The sequence below is a fragment of the Haliaeetus leucocephalus genome, unplaced genomic scaffold (assembly GCF_000737465.1).
Source record: "Haliaeetus leucocephalus isolate CR32 unplaced genomic scaffold, Haliaeetus_leucocephalus-4.0 Scaffold696, whole genome shotgun sequence".
Lineage (NCBI taxonomy): Eukaryota > Metazoa > Chordata > Aves > Accipitriformes > Accipitridae > Haliaeetus > Haliaeetus leucocephalus.
Genome location: NW_010973132.1, coordinates 5,644,671 through 5,666,158, shown reverse-complemented (window position 1 = coordinate 5,666,158; position 21,488 = coordinate 5,644,671). Strand labels below are relative to the sequence as shown.

At 41.3% G+C, this 21,488-nt stretch overlaps 1 protein-coding gene across 1 annotated transcript in view; it reads left to right on the top strand.

Annotated features, from left to right (window-relative positions):
- HSD17B12 (hydroxysteroid (17-beta) dehydrogenase 12) overlaps positions 1-21,488 on the top strand; it is a 97,265-nt gene that overhangs the window by 41,988 nt on the left and 33,789 nt on the right. The window contains exons 4-6 of the mRNA XM_010580220.1: positions 11,274-11,384; positions 15,989-16,053; positions 17,105-17,149. Of these exons, the coding sequence (XP_010578522.1) occupies positions 11,274-11,384; positions 15,989-16,053; positions 17,105-17,149 (221 nt within the window). The remainder of the gene's footprint in view (positions 1-11,273; positions 11,385-15,988; positions 16,054-17,104; positions 17,150-21,488) is intronic.

Below are 21,488 nucleotides of genomic sequence, written 5' to 3'. Positions count from 1 at the left end.
TTATTCCCGTTTCCTCCCCCTCACGCTCCGGTTAAATCCTCCTCGCATCTTGGAGTTGGCAGGTAAGACTATTTGCATTTAATAGAGGAGGTTGAAAGGCGGACAAACTCAGTGAGGAAGGGGACATCATCTTCTTACTTTTCTTGCACAGAAATGACAAGGTTCACTTTCCTGAGCTTAACTTGAAGACTAACTGAATCCGGCAGTTATTTTGACCTTTTGTGATCTATTTCAAGGTAAATTAACGTGTTTGCAGCCTTCCATCATCTGAGCCAGGTTCAGCTTGACATATTTGAAATCCCCCTATATTTCTTGGACTTGACAAAATGGCTTCAAATTTTTTGGACTTGTTTTGATGCACTGAAGTCATCTTTCACATAAAGTTGTAGCATAAGGATCTTTGATGCAAAATGAGCTCTCGGTTTTCATCTCTGAAGAAAGTTTCCCTTGGATGAAGTGAAGAAAATTCCCATGGTTCTGCCTTGAATGGTGTCAGCCGCTTACTAAAGAAGCAGTTGTCAGGCACTGTGAAGAGTGGACAGAGGATTCAAGCCAAATTAATTTTTATTAATTTGTCAACAAATGAAATAGATGAACCCCTAACACAATCAACAGAGCATGTAAAAGACATAGAGCAGTTGGGAAGGGAGCTTATTTTAAGATTTTTTTCTTTAAGAAGCATCCTGCTTCTGTGGTTTGGGTTTTTTCCCCCTCTTAGTCCCTCTTTTTTATCATCTTCTCTTGCATTTTCTCGGTGAGATTTTGCATGGATTAATTTGAAGAAACTGAGCAGAATGCTTAGAGAGAAACACTTGACAAGATGTTCCTGCAAGCTACAAGGTGCAGTCCTAGGACTACTTTACCCTTTAGTAGAATTTTGAAGCAGCAACAGGACGAGCCACGAGCAAAACGTTCTGCAGGTGACTGGTGACATCCTTGCAAAAGAACGAACTTCGTTTACATACCAGCTGTCAGCATACAGAGTGAGACCACATTGTCATAGTTGCTTTTAAGGATGAAAACCAGTTTAAGAAAGTTTAGCAGTCGGTGTCACGGGTTACACATAGCAGTAAGTGATCTGGCAAGTTCTAGCAGATGGTGCTTTTTCACACCTGGCAAGACTGAGTTAGCCTCTTCTGGAAAGAAGGATTGGAAGCGTGCTTGCTGTGAACTTCACTGCCAGAGTGTTTCTGTGCAGTATTTGTTGTGCCGATAGTTTGTAAACCCATAAAGTCCAGGAGAAGAAATTTGTAAAGGTTGTTTAAATGTGAATTAGGTGCTTTGGGTTTCCTTTTCCGGATATAAACTACCGCAGAAGTAGCCTCTTCTACACCTCGGATACTCTGTATGTTGTGTCTATAGGTTCAGGACTAACTCTGGGACCTAATGGTGTCTTGAGTCTTAATATTTTACACAGTAGGTAGGTGGATCAATGTGGGGGATGACTTACTCGGTACTTTTGAAACCTGGACTGAAGAACCAGGATTTAGTCATGGCTGCAAACATTCAGGGTCACTGCTGCCTCCACCTGGGAGTAGTTGGGTGGGGGAATAGGTTGCATTTTCTTTAATACACAGAGACTTAATGCCTGTCTCTGCTAACAACCTACTTGTAACATAAGTTTTTGTGGATGCCAAAACCAAGAGCCCTTGTGCTAGTCTCTGGGCCGTTAAACACCTTCTGTTAACACAAAAGCTGCAATATATTGCTTATCACTTTCAGTGTAAAATAAACTGAAAATTACATGAAAAATGAGTATTGGATTGTTTTCACTCAGTTGAAAGTCTGTTTTGCGAATCTGCTTTAAGGCAATTGGTGGAGGCTCTATTGCTGAGAGACTTAAAATTAGACCTTTTAAGAGGCTCTACAGGGAACGGTCTCTCTCTGGCACAAGGAAGGGACTGGGTGATGCAAACACTGCTGTCCTCCTTCTACAACTTCATTCTATGTGTGTATAGTTTAGTCTCTTGTCACTTTTTTAGCAGGTTGAGTTCCATTACACCAAGCCCTTTTTATCTGTCAAAGCTGTAAAAATCCCCGATAGACTTCTCTGCTGAGGAAATGGTGATAATTGCGTTTATGTTTTCTCAGGAATATGTTGTGGTGAGGAAAATAATTAATGGTAGTTAGTAGCTCTTCATAGAGAAAGAAAACTCAGTTGATCTGTTTTTCACAACAAATTCTTCAGAAAAAAAATTCCATGAATATGAAAAAAAGAAACCAATTAAAAAAATGGTGTAACTAATGGATACAAATATGCTTGCCGTGTAACTCTTTAAGCATGGGCAACACTTCCAGTGCTGAACTGGGTACTATACTACTTTGTTAATTAGTCCACATCTAATGCACAATATATTTTTCCCTTACAAGTAACACTTCGGAGAACCCTGAAAACTGTGCTTTTTAAGTCTCTGTCTTTTGACTTCAGTAAATGCTTTTTTGTGGATGCTGAATGCAGATGAAACTATCAGGACATAAAAAATAATGCCAAATTAGCATAGAAGCTTGTTTCACTTTTTAAATTTGTTTTAATTCATGTAGAGTGACTGACTTAAATGTCTTGAAATTGACTTGAGAGTAGGGGCACAATTTTTTTGTTAATCCATACTATGATACCTTTCAGTCTCTAAGTGACTCAAATTCTTCTTACTAAGTAATTCTCCTGGTCATTCTGGAATTCACTCTGTTGAACTTAAATCTGGAAAAAAAGTGGTGTGGTTTTTTTTAAAATCTGTTCTAATAATTATAGAGCTGGAGAATTTTAGACTTTTTTTTGCAAAAATTGATGAAAAATTCATGTTTACATGTGTATACATATCATGTGTACACATTGTCACAGTCAGGCAATAATAATGACATTAAGGAAAACAAAATATTACAGGAAGATTTGGAAATAGTCCATATGCCCTTCCTAAAATGAGTTAGTAAATTAAAAATGGCTTTCTTCACGCTGTGTAAAAACCGGTACCACCAATGAATATAAAAAAAATAAAGCCTTGGAGGGGGTTGAAAATAGTGTCAGGGAAAGAGGAGAGAAGGAAGGGGAATTTGAGATGCAGCCTGTCACACAATACTAACCTTCCCACACCTCACGTTACGCTTCTCTCTGAAACACTTGGGGTCTCTGGTGCCCGTAGCCGTGTCCTGGAGTTGAGGGGGTGCGCATGGTCGGCATCAAGGCTGTGCTGGCCTTACCGCCCGAAATAACGTCGACATTTGGAAACGTTGCGGTGGCTTGACTGTGCAGCCCCCCCCAGGCTGCTTGATTTTGTGTTTTTTAGTCAGCTTTGTAATTAGGACAAGCTTGATTTGGGGAGGCTTACGATGTTGAGCATAATATTTGGGTGAGTGGGCTTATTGATTGGTCCTGTGTGTTGCTAAGAATGTTTTTTCTGACTTGATAAGTGTATCTTAGCTGCTGTAATATATTTTGATGTAATGGGAGTCAGAGAGGAGCAAATGGAGGCAAGCATTAATAAAGTGTGTTTTCTTCTTATGTTTTGTAGTAACAGCCCTGCTTATACACATTAAAAACTTAAATGTCCCCTGTGGCTCAAGGGTTTGTGGACTTTGGCTTAGAGATCCATCTTCTGCTGTGTCGTCTTTGAAAGCTGAGAAGTGAGGAATTGACTTGTGTATGTGTGTGTATGTTGAAACTTAAGGCTGTTTAAGGGAATTGTAACATTTTAAATAAGGTCTGGCATTTTTTACCCATTCTATACTTCTGTGTGATTAGATTTTTTTAAATATCCACTATTTTTAAGGAAGCTGTATCTATGAAATTCTATGTGCAACTAGTGCAGTATGTGGAAAAAAAAAAATTAAAAAAAAAAATAATCCCTGGCAATGTTGAATGTGTAGTTGAATGAAAGGAATCTGAACCTATTTGTTAGTGCTTGACCAAATGTGCATACACACATGCTTTTAAAAATGTGTTGAAACATAGCAAGTTCTGTTAAATTGTAGGCAGGCATCTCATGCTATACAGAAACCGCTGCGTTCCTACCTGGAGACTTCTTTTGCAAACCAGGTGCAAACAGAGCTTTCTTTTGGCTACAACTTCAACTTCTGTTATTCCTTAGGTTACCAGTACTCTGCTTCAGAGGTTTACAGAACTGTCTATAACTTAGGTATCGTAATAAAAATCCTACTGTATCTGTTGCTGCGTATCTGCTCCCCTTCTGAACGCTCGTGTCTTTTGCATGGGGTCTGTGCTGTGCAGCATCCCCCTGGGTGAGGGTTCAGCAATGACCCTCCCGTATCTTCTGTGCTGCTCTCCAGGCCCTGGTCTCTCTCGTCTCCTCTTTTGCAGAAACGAGAAGCATGATCTGTCATTTGGGACAAGGACTGATATGGCTATACAAATGCGAGCTCTCATCCCTTCAGAAATTCAGTTTGCCTATGGACTCTGTAGTTGAAACAAATAAAATGCATGTGGCAAAAGAGCCCAGAGGTTTTGCTCTAGATTGCCTTTTCTCCATCTGTTACCTCTGCTACTGGGATCTGATTCCTGAAGAATATTGCAGGTTCTCCAGGGTTTCTGCTCTTTTTGCTCATAAGTGTCCAAACGCTCCTCTAGTAATTCTGTATTTCACTGTGACTGATATGGGCGGGGGAGGAGGAGGTTTGTATTTCATTTTACATGTCTTTCTCAATATCTTGGACTTCATTGAGTAACTTGGAACCGTAATTAACAGCTGGTCTCTATTCTGCTGAAAGGCAAAGCTCATTCCTTGCATTCTTAAGTCCCTACAAAATCATCAGAAAAAAACTAGCTCTTGTTATACCCAGCTGATTTGAATATGCTTCTATATGGTGAATAATAGTGTGTAATAACAATCTGCTGTCACCAGTCTGAAAGTATTTTGTCCTGGAAAACAGATTCCATACATGACACTCAGTGTGCTACTTCTGTGAACTCTGAAAGTCCCAAATTGGATACATTCCCAAAATGGATGGCTCTCCTTTAAAAAAAACAAACCACCAACAACAAAACCCAAAACCAAAGACTTTGTAGAGCTATCTGCAGCTACTCTGTAGTCTTAAATTTTTCTTCATCTCTGCCCTGCATAGATACAGTACTAAAAAGCAGGAGGTTTTCACGTTTTGGTTTAATCTTTCAGCTTCTTAACCTTTATTGAAAGGTTACACACTCTCTTTCTGGAGTCTGGGTACTGGATTACAGTGAGTTTTGCCACTGCAGTGATACTGGAAAGGTGACATCTTTATTTGTGGATGTAGTTGAATCTCCTTACTTAAACAAATTTTCCCCCTCCTGTATGATGAAGAATGGAGAGCTGTTTTTCTACTGCTTTGCTTGCATCTTTGGCCGTCCTGAAGCTAAAGACCAAGTGACATTTCTTTTTATGTTTTTGTTGCTTTATACCACATCACTCTGATGGCAATATTTATATGAGGCTTTGAATGTAAAGCGATGAGATGCTTCAGTTCTAGCAAGAGGTTTTTAATATACTTTCCCTGAGCTTGAAATAACTGTTCCCACTACCTGCTTACAATGTGGGCCTTGTATCCTGCACCTCTCTGTTGCAAAGTTGACTGGATTTGTTTCAACATACTCAGTGCAAATTCAAGCTGCTGTAGCCAACTGCTTTGAAACAGGTGGCGCAAGTAAGAATGTTATTTCATCAGGGATGGCGATCTTCTAGTTTTCCCGTTTCCCAGCAAGACTTTGTACCACAGAGCCCTTTAGCACTGACCCTGCTTCTGTCAGGTAAACTGAGCTGCTTCTGACCACTGGGCTAGTGTCTGTTTGCTTTCGCATCTGAGTACAGAAGTTTACTCCTCTGGGGGAACCTTCTTTCAAGCCCAGTTCATCTGTGTCTGAAAGCTTCATTTCCTTAGCATTTTCTTAGCCTGTCAACCAAGATTTCAGTTTAGGGGGGGCTGCTGCTTCGAATTATTTGCAAGCTTCCAAAAAAATAAATTTGAAGATGCTTACTTCCTAGCCACTTCACAATTCTTTATTAGTCTTTATTTAGGATGTAGCTCACTGTAGTTTCTAACTTTCCACTTTTTTTTTAATTCCAGTGTGAACCTTTTCTCTGGTGTTCTAGGTAATGCAGTGCTATTTTGCACCTGACCCTTTCTAGTAGCAAAGGTGTGCCCTAGTTTGCCTGATCATTTGGATTAGTGTTTTCCTTGGATAGCAAGACGCTGGATACATTTCCTTTAAGTCAGACAGACATCTCTCTGGCCTTTGGAGTTAATTAAGCTTTTGCTTCACCAAGTGAGGTTGTAACTAACCATCTTACAGATGAGAAAGAAGGTGAGTGTTGTGTCTTTTCGGCTGTTGCTCGGGATGGTGCTGGTGTGCTTTCTGCTGCTGAATTGTCCTTTCTCTACTTTTCTGTCTTCAGTTCTCTGCTGCTTCAGTTGTGCCTGCCTGCTGAAGTGCGTGGTTTCCATCTCTACCAGTCTTCCTTGAGTATTACTCCCCCCGCATCCTCCCGTCCCCCATCATGCAGCATCTTTCACTTATGATCTTTCTGGCTACAAACTTAATTTCATTTGGCATCTGGAGGTACTGTTTCCAATGTAAGGTAGAACTGGGGGTCTTCTCTGGACCTCTTAGGCTTAATCTGTTCTTTAGCAGCCCTCGTTCTTGCATTTGTATGTAAACGCTAATGTCACAAATGTGTAAGAGTAGATATTCTTTTCCTGTGAACTGTTGATGACTTAAATTATGTATGAATACACGGGTATACTTTTAATAAACATCCTGAACTTGACCATTTAGTTTCTGATTTTAAAATGTCGAACTCTTTTGTTTGCAAGAACTTCCATGAACATTAGACAATGTCTGTATAAAAATGAAAACCCAGAGTGTAGGAAGACTGTTGAGATCTGGACATATAATGTGATGCATCATTTCTTTTCAAAGTGTGAGTGTATTTAAAAGTTTATCATGGTGGAGATCCCTTAGAAGGAAGGTGTAGGATAGATGTGGCTTTTGGTTTTGCTGTCTCCATTCCACCTTCCTTGTGCTTGTGAAATTCAATAAGGTAGGATCTGTAAAAGCTGAAAGGGGCAGGTTCAAATCATGAAAAATCTAGAAGATGCATAGGAGAAGACTGACATGCATAGGAAACTGAAAAGATGGACATGAAAACAAGTAAATGTTAACATCTTAATGTCCTCCAGCTCAAAATTGAGAAGTAAGAGAAGTAAGTTACCTCTTTAATGTTATAACCAAATGTCAATGCAGTATCAACCAATGCATAGTGACAGGAATGGGAAAGAAAAAAATACTGTTACGAGGTATGACTGAGGAAGAGGACATGGTAGCTCAAAAACCTTGGAGCAATCAGAATGGATCCAGGCACACCAATTTGAAATTTGGTCAGTTCTGCTCTTGGCAGGTTCAAAAGCAAAAAACGTGGCAGCAGTGGGGTGGTGTGGATGCTGAAAGTGTATAAGGATTTATAGTGATTGGGCAAACAGCTGTAGGAAGAATTGGCTGAAGGCCATCAGGGTAGACAGACCCAGCTCTGGAAGTTTCAGAGCAACGAACTCTTGGAGCTTGGGATAATAAATTGAGGAAACATTACTGTGTACTTTCCTTATTATTTTTTTTTTTATACCATTTTCCTCTTTCATCTGCTACAGAATACCAAATACTTGTATAGATGTACCTCTGGACAGACCTGGAATGACTGCTTAAATGTCTTTATACTTATTTTGAGTAGTGGCACCTTAACCAAATTTGAGACACTATTTGGAGTACTCTTCTGAGGATACCAAAGGCAGTGTTTTTTTCAAGGGATTATCCATAAAAGTGTTTGTATTTCTGATGGTGTGTATGTGAAGAACGTGGTTAAATAGCCTATTTGTTTCCAGACCGTCTCATCCTGTATTGTGCAGGAAGGCGTAGAATGGGAACATGCCTCAGGAGGTCAGTTCTTTACCACCTGTGCAAAAAGTGGCACGCTTTTCAGTTATATTATGTTCCCCTTCTCATGGGTAGTTTTTATACTGCCTTTGTTTGCATGAGAACTGTTTTTCTATAGGTATTGGTCTGGGACGTTCTGACTGTGTTCTTGGGTTGCTATCTGGATCTTTGAAAGAATCCATCCCAGTATCTTCTACAAAAGTTCACTTTGCCTTTTTGTTTTGTACAACATTTGTACCATCCTGCTCTTATCACCATTATGACTATTGGTTTGTTCAGCATTCCCACAGCTGTGAAGATGTTTTGTCAAGGCTTTTTGTGGTCAACAACTTATTTTTCAAATGATGGTGTGGTTGCAGAAGATCATGTCTGCTTTTATTAGATTACCAGGATACTGTTGTGCATAGCTGGTCTCTTGCTAAGTTACCAGAAGTCTTGGCTCAGGTCATACAGACCCTGTAAATTAACTGGACCTGTGCAACTTTAGGTTAAAACTTATTTGTAGGGTCAGTACTGATCTCATCTGAGATTTTTAGTAAATGAAGTGATTAAAACACTGGTGTGTCAGAGTTGAGAAATGTGAAGGAGGTCTGCTGAACTTCCTTTCCCATCCTTGAGACCTGACGGGTAGGTGATGACTGGCTGCTGCACTGCTGTTGATAGCGTGGTGGTGTAATATTCAGTCCCCACAACTATTGATAATATGGTGGTGGAATATTCACTTCCCTGCTAAGAAGCATTTGAAGTACCAGTTCCAAAGATGAGACGTAAGGTTCACTTTTCAATGTATCATCAGGAATGCTGGACACGCTGGCAGATAATATCAGCTCTTTCGGATCCTTTAGCTGCTGACTGCAAAAACTGGCTTGATACTCTTCTTTCCCTCCCTGTGGCTCCTGAGTACCTCATGGTCTTCAAGCTGAAGGAGTTTCATTAAGGAGTTTCAGGTTTTCTTTTCTTGGACAGCAAGAGCCCGGTCACTGCTAGATGCCATGGATTAGGACATAGCCTGCTTGCTTCTTTCTCTATTACACTACATCTCAGAGTCTTTTTGGCAGATAAAACAAGGATGTGTGCTACTCTCTTCTAGTCCATCTGTTTGAGAACATCTTAATCCTTCTTAAGATCAAGGAAATTCCCTTTTCGATTGTTCATACAAAGCAGAGCACATCTGTTCTCTGCACCTTGTGCTCTGACTACTAGGACGAGCTTACGCAGAAGTGACTTAATGCTATTTGCATCGCCGTTTTACATGGAACCACTTTATCAGGTGTATCTACTAGTCTTTTCTCTGATGTAGCGAATCATTCCATCTATCACAGGTTCTGGGACAGAGCACGGGGTACACAGAAGTTACGGGATACCTGAACACTGGTGTGAAATGGGGAGGGAGGGTTTGGTCAGCGGGTGGCATCTGCTGGGGCAAGACACTCTTGCGTGTTTGCAACGAGTGACCGCACAAAGCCTGTGTCCTCTGGCCATACCAGTAGGCAGTCTTCTACTTTTCCTATGTTTTTCTACACTGTACCACCCACCCTCCATCCACAAAGGGTGCTGCATCTTTTTATAGGTGTATTGCTTAGCTACCTTAAATGTAATGGCTCTTTGCTAACCTTCTAAAGGCTCGCAGAAGGGTCCTGTGTGAACAGTGGTGTGAGGAGTTTTAATTTTTTTTTTCTATTTATAGTAATAAGTCTTCCGATTTTTTTTTTTTCCCCTTACCTTATCCTCTCAGTATCTCTGTAGTGATTTCGAAAGGCTTCAAAGGTAGATGGGTAACAATCCTAATGAAGAGTGTTTAGTATCAAAGGGCCAGCACCAATTGAGCAAATTTGTGAGGATGGTGTTTGGGTCCTTTAAACAGCTCCCATTTCATGAGGCATCTGAGTGGCAGTGAAGACAGCTGCAGATCCCACAAAACAGTTAAAAATGGCATGTCTGTAGAAGTGTGCGACTTGGGCTTTGCCCACCCAGTGCACTTGCACATATTAGGTGTGCCTCTAACGCTGCACTTAATTCAGCGTCCTGTAAGAACTCAAACGTGTGTGCTAAATATTAGAACAGCTGTGTTCAAAAATAGACCGTTTCTACTCCCCCCCCCCCCCCCAATTTTAAACTTATTTTTTTTCTGACGTGATCACAAGACTGCTACTGCAGTAGGGGCTTAATGCTATTTACGTTGTCATTTGACATAGCAACATCTCTCAGGGGATTTTTAAACAATGCAGCTGTTCAGGAGAGATGAAGAGGTTGAGGGTGGGGAGAGGGGAAAAGAAGGAGAAATAATTTCATCTGCCATTAGGGATATTGAGGGGGAGGGGGGGAGGCAGCCAGCAAACCAGCGAGTTCAGTAGATTCATGATTCTGCATGAATGGACGGCAGGATCATGGGAGTCGCGGCTTTCCCTTGAATGGGAAGGAGCATCATGGGAATCTGGCTGCTTCTCATCTTTTTGTGAATGATTCTTTTCCTTTAACATGGCACTGCTTTTATGAATGGCTCTGGGGGCAAAGTGCTGCAAAATCCTTCTCAAGCTGTATACAGGTTCCTTAAGGAATGCTGGGGTGGGAGTCAGGTGCAGCAAAGCAGAGATGCTGCAATGTTAAGCCACTGTTCTTCTCTTTTGAAGTCTGAGAGGACGTTGTACTGATTTTAATTCAGTGTAATTAATGTAGCTTGATGGAAGCAGAATTGCTTTTTACGCGAAGTATTTTCAATACTTGCTTGCTTCTATTTCAGAATGTAGCCGGCTACATGTATTTTTCCTGTTCTGTTAAGGTTGGAGATGACAGCATATCAGACTGGTTTTGGAATGATTAAACTTGAAGTTCTGGTCTTCTTGTTCACCCACATGTTCCCTTTTTGAGTATTTAGTATTTTGAATATAAATCAAAAAGTTCTATGGCACCAGAAGTGAGAATGGAAACAGAGGGCAATAATGAATTGTTTTGCTTGGTCTGAAGCATTCAGCATTCATCTGGCTTAAGTTGGAAAAAAGTGTTTTTGTCAAGTTGTACTTGAACACTGTTTTTTACCTGCATTTTCTGATTTCTGCTTTTTTTTTTTTTATTCTGTGCAAACCTGTATAATTTGTTTTCTTGCCATCTTCGGTGTCCCTTACAAAAATGTGCTGAATCATTTGAGAATGTATGTTCTCACCAGAAGTAGCTTAATGTCGCAAACTTCTTGTGCAGGTTATATTAAGATTCAAGGGTTCCTATTGCAGAGGTGAAAATGTTAATGTGTAATATTAGCTACTCAAAATAATATTTTGTAAAACTGTAATAACTGATATATTCTTAATATCTGAATGGTAATTCAACTATTTCAAAGTTAAACTTCTAAAATCTTTTTTGTTTCTAGAGGAGAAGTACAAAGTGGAAACAAAAGTCATTGTGGCAGACTTTGGAGAGAGAGAAGAAATTTACAATAGAATCAAAGCGGGATTGGAAGGCCTGGAGATTGGTGTTTTAGGTTTGTATCTGATCTTTCTAAATCTTTCATAGTGGTGTTTCGTCTTGACATGCCTACTAACTTTTTCCCATATGGAAGTTTATTGAAACCAATTCACAGAAGCTAATGTTTGCCTGACTAAAACTGTGTTGCTGCATGCTTGATGCGTTTTTTTTAGCTTCCCGTTGATATGCTACACGAGATGGTGCTTGCACGAGTGCCTACGTTCTAGGAATTGTGATGCTTATTGAATGTTTTCAGTGTGCTATTCTGTGATTGCTAAAGGCTCTTAGCTTATGGCTGCGTGCACAGTGACTTGACCTAATGCCACCTTAGAACCTAAGCGAGCTCCAGATACTTAGATTCAGCTTAGCAGTAGAGCCCTGTGGGAGAACCATTAACTTTTAATTATAGAGCTGTTGAAATTTAATCATTACACTATAGCATCAAGTAACTGGTTCCTGCTTCAAAAGTTTTAAGCGTGTTCTGGTCATGTTGGTAAGCTGCAGTTCTTTTGCTGGTAGCAACGCAATATGCCCAAGTATGGGTTGTGATAGTGCAGGAGTGTAGGTGGTGTGGTAGTCCTTGAAAAGACAAGGTGATCCATCCAGATACTTTGTCAAATGTAGAAATGAGGTGACTTCAAGAAGGTGTTTATCACAAGCTAAGAAGAGTTTAAACATAACAGCAGTTTACCTGAATCTTTTCAGAACAGTGGGGTAAAGGCAGTTGCTTATCAGTTTTCCGGTTCTTTTCATGGAAGCATGTATGCCTGTGCATATCTTATATTTCTACAGTTACTCAACATGGGGATGAGAACCTGTGATGGTTAAACATTAGGCATGGACCTTTTATAAAGTCACATGGCTCAGACATCTATTGGTATATTTCATCTGATGAAGTACTTCTCACTACAAAACTCATTTTACTAACCTGCAGTGCAGTAATTGGAGCTAGAACTGTTTTTTTAAAAAGCGAATTTCAAAATAAATTCATTATAAACGTGGTGATATACTACATGAACTTTGTTATTAATAGATGAATCTTGTTGTACGATGTCTGCAAATAATGCCCAAGAAAATAGTGTATGTAAAAATTCATTTAAAAAATAACGTTAAAGGATAAAGCCCAGAATGTTCCCTAGTACTTCTGACTTGAGATTTGAGTACGTACAACTCGTGACATCCAGTATTTAATTGCTATAAAAATTCAAATCCATTGGAGTAACTACAACTGCCAACGATGTGTTTTGTGTAAAGAGTAGTTTTGACAAAGCTGTGGATGCCTCATTTCTGGTTTCTGAAGGAAATAAGTTCCAAAGAAACTTTGAAGATTAAAATTAATGTCTGTTCTCATCTGTCCTGTCAAAATCAACTCAGGGAATGTAAGGCTTGCAAGCTGCCTGTCACGTAGCAATTGCTGCAGAATAGTGTATCACTTAAAAGTCTCAAAACACCAGCAAACCTTTTACTGTGTGAGGTACATATCCACACTGGAAGAGTTTTTTATTATTTCTTTGGCTGTGATAAGGTCATGGTAATGCACAAAATCATGGAAGTCTGAATCTTTGTAGTCTTGCTCAAAGTGGGCACTAAAGCAGTGATGAACATGTCTCAAATTTTGTGTAAGCTTATTACAGGAAAACAAGCATGTTCCTCAAACAGATCCTGGTTCTTGCTTTTATTTGCATGAGCACCTTGACTAAAAACATGGTAAAAATAGCAACTAAATGCTTTAGAGTTGTGTATTCTCTAGCTGAGTTCCTCCGCTTTTTTTTTCTTGCAGCCATTGCCAGTGCAGGTTTACAGAAATCTCTCTTCTAACTAATCACTAGCAGTTTTAGTCGATCTCATGCTTGAGATCATCAGATTACGTGATACGGGGGGGGTGTTCCCCCCAGATATAGCTGTATTAATAGAAACCACTTGCCAATGTAATTTTTCAACATAGATGATGGCTACTCCAGAAAGACTGTATCTTAATTTTTTTTATGGCAATTAATTTCATGCTTTAGTGCCTTGTATTTTAAATTCTGTAGCTTTTGTTGCAATCTGAAATACAGCTTTTGCTGATCTGTGTTTTTCACGTTTGTGTGAGGGAAAACATGGGTTTGAATGAGAACAGCCGTAAGGGATGAGTTCTCAGATTCCAGTATATTTTCTTCTTTAGGTCTCACCTGGAACAGTAGGTATGAGAAGCATTGGTAGCACAGCATAGTTGCCAGTGATCAATGCTGACTATTTTTTAGCCTTATGCTTAAGAGACACAGGAGTCTCCACGTATAGTGCTCGAGATCGAGCTTCTGATTATACAGTTGCACAGTCTAACTAAAGTACTTACAGATTGAAATCCTTGTAAACTTCTTATTTGGAAGCTTCTTCTCACCCACATACGAAGGCTAAAAGAGTTTACATAATGTTTTGCTGTGTGTTCAAAACAGCGTCTGTCAGTGACTTCGAACATGTGCTAGCTACAGCAATATGTTAAACAAGCAGAGGTGGGAAATCTTCCTTTTGGTGTTCTTAAATTGCGGTGATTCTGGAAAGGTGTTTGAGCTGGACAGTATCTTATCCTCTTGTTATCCAGATTTCTCTAGGTAAAATATGCCTGTACAAACTGAAAATGAATTTTTTTAATACCCTGTTCCAAACTGCGGCAAAATATGATCTGGTAGAAAATGATTGCTGAAAGTGGAAGGGTATGTATCTAGGACCCAGCCTGCAGTAAAGGGCATGAATTTTGTGTGACTGTCTCTGTAGCATAAATCATATAAATACTCTACATTTGGAGAGAATAACCAAGGCTAGTCCCCAAACCCTGCCACAGTTCATAGCCAAAATAGAGAGATGGACTGAAAAATAGTTTATTTTAGGATGAAGAAAAGGAAAAAAACTGGCTCACTCTGGCAATAGCAAGATTGGACCTTCTTCCTTTTCAAAACTTTTGTCTCTTTCTAAATATAGCAAATGTCTGCTGGGAATTTGCCAACTCCCTTTTTCCCCTCAATTCCTGTATTTTTAAAGGTTACCTAAAAGTTAAAAATTTGAAACGCACAGCATGACTAATGAACTAAGGGTTCCCATAAATACACAAAGGTCTGGACTAAAAGAGCTGTCATCTGAGGGAAGTCTCTGAATGAAGTTTGTGCATTTGGCCAGAACCTCTCCTGTGTGTTATCCCTATTGATAACTTGAGTATCTTTTAGGTTGGGTGTTAAAATAAAAGGTTTCGGCCACGGGGTTGGGTTTTTTTTTTTTTTTTTTAAAAAAAAGGCATCAGTACCTTTTGACGGTGTTTCTTACCCTGTGTAGATTCCTGCCCTGGAGGTGCCCGGTGCCGCTGAGCATCTGTAGTGCTTTGGGATTCTCTGGGGTGTAAGACACTATATAAATGTAAAATGTTGCCGCAGCAACCAAATGTCACACGATTCACTTGCGTAAGATGAAGAACTGCTACTTAGGGAACGGAGATCCCATTTGCTTTCTTTTTTTGTCTCCATATCAATATGCTTTATTAAGTTTGAGGCTGCAGAGCAGCGTTGTTTTCTGACGGTATGAGAAGTTTTCCCCTACTTGTGTTGGGATTCCAGAACGGGTATCGGTTTCATGTCTGAGAATAAAACCTTGCCAGTCTGAAGCGTTTGGGGGGGAGGTTTAAGTAATTAATACGTCCTCTGGGCTAATTTTAAATGCTGCCACGGAGGGGGGGAAACACTTCGCAGGTGTGACGGGGAGAAGGCTTTGCTGCGGCGCACCTCCACGTCGGGACCGCGCAGAGAGCGGACCAGAATCCCTGTCCGAGGGCAGATCACCTCCCTCCGAAACACGGGCTGCTCGGTGCCGGGGCGGGGGGGACAGCCTGCCCCGGTGATGCCTTGCCTTTCCGACCCCCCCTTCTCCACCTCAGCTACCAGCCGCCGGAGCGCTGCGGGCTCCTGCTGCCACCTACCGCCGGGACGGGCCTCGACAGGGCGGGCTGGGCCCCGCCGGGACGGGCCCTTCCCTTCACCGGGCCGGGCCCTTCCCCTCGTTAGGCCCGGCCGAGCCGGGTCCTGGCGTGGCCGCAGCAGCGGGCTTGCCCGTCGCGTTCCTCGGCGGGAAACCCCGCGCTGAGGTGTGTGAGTTCGTGGTGCGTGTCCCGAAAGCGATGGCTGATCGCAGCCCCCCCGGGGAGGGAGTGACTGGCCGGAGAAGTACTGGGGACACATGCCAGAAGACTATTTTTTTTCTTTTTTTTTGGTATCTTATTTCACTTGTGTTTCAGAACTCCGTGCCGATGTCGCTCGTATGCTTGCACGGCGCGCGCTGGCGTTTCTGAGAGAGGAAAGGTTCTTCCCCTGCGCGGTGAAAAGCGGTGGAAGATGGGCACGAAGTGCTAAATGGGCCAGCTTTCAAACAATTGGAGAATTAAACGTTTACACGCTGAAAATGGCTGGTGGATTCACTCTGACGCTCCCACTTTGGGGTGCACAAGTAGACTTACAGTTCAAGAAACTTGGCTAGAGCGCTTAGAATGTTTTAAATGCAACATTTTAAGAGTATTGCCTGAAAATTGATGTTAATCAGAGCGTGGGGAATCAGGTGGCGCCCAAGCAGTCTAATTAAAACTTCATGCTTTCGTTTCAGTCAACAATGTGGGAATTTCCTATGTTTATCCTGAATATTTTCTTGATATTCCAGACCTGGAGAAGGTAAGTGCTTTTGTGGCACCTTCTAGTGTTCTAGTCCTTAACACGAAATGCTTAACGGATATGGTAAATATGTTTAGGTTTGGTTAAGGTACCTACGTAACAAGGTTTTCTGATTAGAATTAAGGGTTCAAAAAGCTGAGAGATTTACATAAGCAACGCAGCACAATTCAGATGATGGCAGTCTCAGTTTTTTGTGTTGTGTTTTTTACATACTCTTCCCTTCTGCTTCATTTTATATTTCTATTTCAGACAGATGCTCTGGGCTCAATATCTGAATTCCACTCCTGTCCATGGTCTCATCTGGCTGTTGTTCATGAGCTGTTTTAGCTTGGGGGGGTTTCTGAAGTGACTGAAGGGAAGGGAAGCAAGCAACTTCATGAATGGAAGCTGCATATGCTATAACACTGTTACAAAACTCAGCTATGACCATTTCAGACAGTTTGTAATGTAGGGACAATCTTGGTTGCATTGGGTACATTGAAAATTCTGATTATGAACAATTTCGCTAGTGTATGATTTTGTTTCCAAAACCCCATGTAGCTCACTGTATCCACTGTGGTTTTGTGTTTTCTGCTTAAGTATTGATAAATGTGTCTGGTTCTTGGTTCACTTTCAAATAAGCTTCATAATATTTAGCAATAAAATCCCATTTTTTTTACCTGACGAATAAACTTTAAGTCACTAGGATGCTGTTATGAATGGTGAAGAGCAAAATACAGACATTAGTTTATGAACATGTCTAAAATGTCAGAATTTATTAAAGTTCATAAATATTGCAAATAGTGTTAGGAAATAGTGTCAATGTGATACATCTGGGGTGTTCTTTATTAGTATGAGTCCCTAATCAGAGATAAAACTTGACCAAGAGCAATTCACAGGCTTTGCTTTGAAAGTCTGTTGCTGTTCCTGATACTTAAGCAGGAAGGCAAGGAGTAAGGTCAATGTATAACTGTAAGGTTTAATTTATCCTGGCACTTAAACCAAGAAGGTGTGTAAATATTGATCAAATAACTTAAAATGGAACAAACCCCAAAACTTTGTTTTCTTGCAGACAATCGACAAAATGGTCAACATCAACATCATGGCTGTTTGTAAGGTAAGCGGCCCGTAATCAACACTTGTTCTTGATGTCTTAATTCAAAACCGGTAAACAATTAAAATTGAGTTGCCTGAAGCAATTACTTTCAGCTGTTGGACCACAGGTTCATTTTTCATCTTAGAGTAACCCAGAGGTTATGATTGTTGCATGAAATATAATTTTGTTGCAAAGATACCGATTAGCTATTTGGAAGAGTAATGTATGCACACAAAACAATACTTAATGCTTCTTCATGCTTGTTGTTCTAGTCCTTCTTGTAAATCATTCATTCTTCTCCCCCTATATCTGTGTTTCTTGGAGTGGGCAACCATTATCTCTGCACACCTAAGGTTTTTGTACACTGTAGTGAGAAGGTACTTTAATATTTTCTTCAAAATAGATGAGCAAGAAGGAAAACCAAGTTCACAGAAGGGTGCATTAACTTTTGAAGTAAAGTTACCTTCCCTTTTTGATACTTAAACTGAAGTTTTTATTGAGAAGAAATCAACCTGACTTCAGGCTAAAACATATGGCTCTTCCCTTGTTTGTTAATATGAGGCCCATTCTAAAATCAGATTTTCATCCTAGTATTTCAAAACTTAAAAGGGGCAGAGGGAATAGCAGCTGCTTACGTGACATAGGGAGTCAGTCTATTTCCAGTGAGTGCTGAAGAAACCCCTTGTGATTATTCACTGCTAAACCTTAACTTTCTCTTCTATGCATAACAAAACTTGAATCTCCATTAGCTCAGGGTTAACCTTTTGCCTCAAAGCTAAAATACTAGATGTTTCAAAGCTGGCTTGAAAGATTTTTACTTCCTTGCAGCTGGTCTGATTAGGTCAAGTACTAAATTCATCTAGTACGGTGCTCTCGGGGAGTCTGTGTTTTGTTTCCATGTGAGGAGGCAGAGGGCCTCTTAAAACAGTGCTTCTGTAAGATTTTCACACCTTATTAAAACATAGGTAAAATATGAAGATACAACTGTTGCGTGACTGAATGGGATTGTTCATGTGAGCTTGCTGCTGCTAACTCTCACTTTCGTGTGTGTTTTATTTGACATCTTAAAACTACTTGTTGCAAAGTTAGAAGTACTACAACTGTGAGTCTTTAGAAACTTTTCACCTAGAAAATGACTGCTAGCCTGACGAGTACAGATTTTTAGTTGACCGAGTAGGATTGTGGCCCATGGTGTCTTGTTGCACTCCTGCAAGATTTCATCACAGAAATCAGTTATTAATGGCACCTTTGAAAGTTTTCTCTTATGGAAGTCATTTAGCAGACTTTTTTTAATGTTAACAGAGCTACACCAGGTATAAATCTGAAGAAATGTTGTCATGCATAGACCTCAGTTGGAGTTGAGTGTAATCAGCAGAATGCCTCTGCTAAGGTGTGACATCTGTGCTGTGCCAGCAGAGGGAGTGCAGTATTCAGTGATTAAAGAATTTGGGGTGTCAGTCTTCCTGGAAGCATTTTGTTAAAATAGAAAAGTTACGGATGAACTACTTCAGAATCTATTTCAGAAGATGGTGGGGTAGAACGATTGTTGAGGTCTACTTTAACTCAGAATACACCTAAAATTCCAGAGATGCAGTCAGATTATATTGGTTTCCAGAATAAAGTAGCGCTATTTTGTGGCTTGAGTCATCATGTTTATAATCAGTGGTGGTCAACAATTTAACGAAGTTGTCATGCAGTTTCTTTTAAAATTTGCATCCTGTCAGCCTCTTCACATTCTAACGTGGTTGTCTTCACATGTATAAAAACTTACTGAAGATCTACTTGCTGTGTGTTAATAGTGTTTTTCATTCTGTTTGAAAACTTTTTTTTTTTCTTGACTGTGAACAGCTCCTGCTACTGGGCATAATCTGAATTTGAGCATAAGCTTCCAGGCTTGAAAATGTTTCCTCCTGCATGAGCCTGTTGTGTAATTAAACAGTAGGCATGCCAGATGCTTACTGTTTTGGGGGAGAGGAGCACATTAGAGATATGTACCATCTGTAAGTCATTTTTTCAGGAGAACCCATAGAATCAGAGAATCATGGTAGGAAAAAATAATTTTAGGAAAAGTCTGTGTGACTTTTCACTTAGATTTTTGGGATGTAATCCTGTGAATATTTAGTTCAGTATTTTAGGTTGATAACATCTCTTATCCAGGGGTATAAGTGTGTTTAAAAAAACCAATAATATTCTCTCTTCTGGCCTGATTAAAAACATGAAATTTGAGATGGAAGAGAGCACCGAGTTATTAAGCAAGGAGATGAAGGTCTGCTGAAAAGGTGAGGGTACAGGAGAGGCAGAGCAGGTTTTGCTAGTACCCATTCAGGGTCTGCTCACAGTATCTCCAGATCCTCCTCAGAGTTGTCACATAAACAACCTACTGTCGTACTCTGGAGCATTGCCATCTGCTTCCTTGCCTTTTGGACCAAACTTCCTCAGTGCTTAAAAGGTAATGATACCCCCTGTCTTCTCAGTAACCTCCACCATGTGCCATCAGCAACACCTCTGTTGGACAGCCTAACTCTTCTGGCGCACGTCAGATACCTCCACTTCAGTTCTGGCTGAAATGCTCCTTAGGCTTGAAGTGGTAAAGTCAAGGTGTTCGGCACAGTTTGATTCTGCAGAAAGTTAACGTCTGTTTTGTTGCCACAAGTGTAGGCATTTTTGAAGGGTAACATTCATCCCTTACGTTTTGACCCATCTTTTTCTTTGTTGGGCAGCTCATTGGATTTCCATGGGGTTATGCAGCCTGTAAGAAGGGGTGCACTGAGAGATAAGACCCCATCTTCACCTCACAGGATAAATAACCAGCCTAGTTGGTCCTGCTCTTTAATACTTTTTCCGACTGTAAAGGATCTAATACTATGAAATTCTACATAACGTTTGAGAACTTGTTTCCCGTCAGAGCTTTTAAACATGTGTCTTCCCCAAATCCCGTTCCATGCTGCCTGCCCCCATCATGTCCGAAGAGCACTGTTGGGTTAGGTCACCCATGAACCCCACAGCGGTGCAATTTTGGGGCTCAGTCAGTCTGGCATGAAGTGTTGTGATTACTGTGATCTGTCTTCAAAGCACCCTGTATACCGCTGAAGACAAACTACGTAAAACTATGTAAAACACGTTGGAAATCTCACATCTTGTAAAATACTGGTTAAAAAATGTGACTGAACACTGCCCTGCCTGCCCCCCCAACTACAGTAGATTCTTTTTAAGCTCTCCGAGAAATGTTGCATTTTTATGGTGATGTGCAGTGCAGGAATTACTCTGTTCTTCATACGATATACAAAACAAGAAGTGCTTTGGGTCTTGGTGATGCCATAATGCATTGGGTTTGCATGGCAAAGTTTTGGTAGCAGGGGGGCTACAGGGGTGGCTTCTGTGAGAAGCTGCTAGAAGGTTCCCCCAAGTCCAACAGAGCCAATGCCAGCCGGCTGCAAGACGGACCCACCACTGGCCAAGGCTGAACCCATCCATGATGGCGGCAGCGCCTCTGGGAGAACATATTTAAGAAGGGAAGAAAGTTGCAGCAGGCACAGAAACGGCAGCTGGAGACAGACATGAGAACATGTAAGAGAAACAGCCCTGCAGACCCCCAGGTCAGTGCAGAAGGAGGGGAGGAGATGCTCCAGGTGCCGGAGCAGAGATTCCCCTGCAGCCCGTGGGGAAGACCACGGTGAGGCAGGCTGTCCCCCTGCAGCCCAGGGAGGTCCACGGTGGAGCAGATTTCTACCTGCAGCCTGGGAACAGAGGACCCCACACCGGAGCAGGGGGATGTCTGAAGGAGGCTGTGACCCTGTGGGAAGCCCACGCTGGAGCAGGCTCCAGGCAGGACCTGTAGACCCATGGAGAGAGGAGCCCACGCTGGAACAGGTTTTCTGGCAGGACTTGTGACCCCACGGGGGACCCACGCTGGAGCAGTCTGTGCCTGAAGGACTGCAGCCCGTGGAAGGGACCCACGCTGGAGCAGGGGAAGAGTGTGATGAGTCCTGCCTCTGAAGAGGATGAAGCAGCAGAGACAATGTGTGATGAACTGACCGTAACCCCCATTCACTGTCCCCCTGCGCTACTGGGGGGAGGAGGTAGAAAAAATTGGGAGTAAAGTTAAGCCTGGAAAGAAGGGAGGGGTGGGGGGGAAGGTGTTTTAAGATTTAGTTTTTATTTCTCATCACCCAACTCTGATTTGATTGGCAATAAATTAAGTTAATTTTCCCCAAGTCAAGTCTGGTTTGCCTGTGATGGTAATTGGTTGAGTGATCTCTCCTTGTCCTTATCTCGACCCACAAGCCTTTTGTTATGTTTTCGCTCCCCTGTCCAGCTGAGCCGGGGGGAGTGATAGAGTGGCTGCATGGTGCTTAGTTGC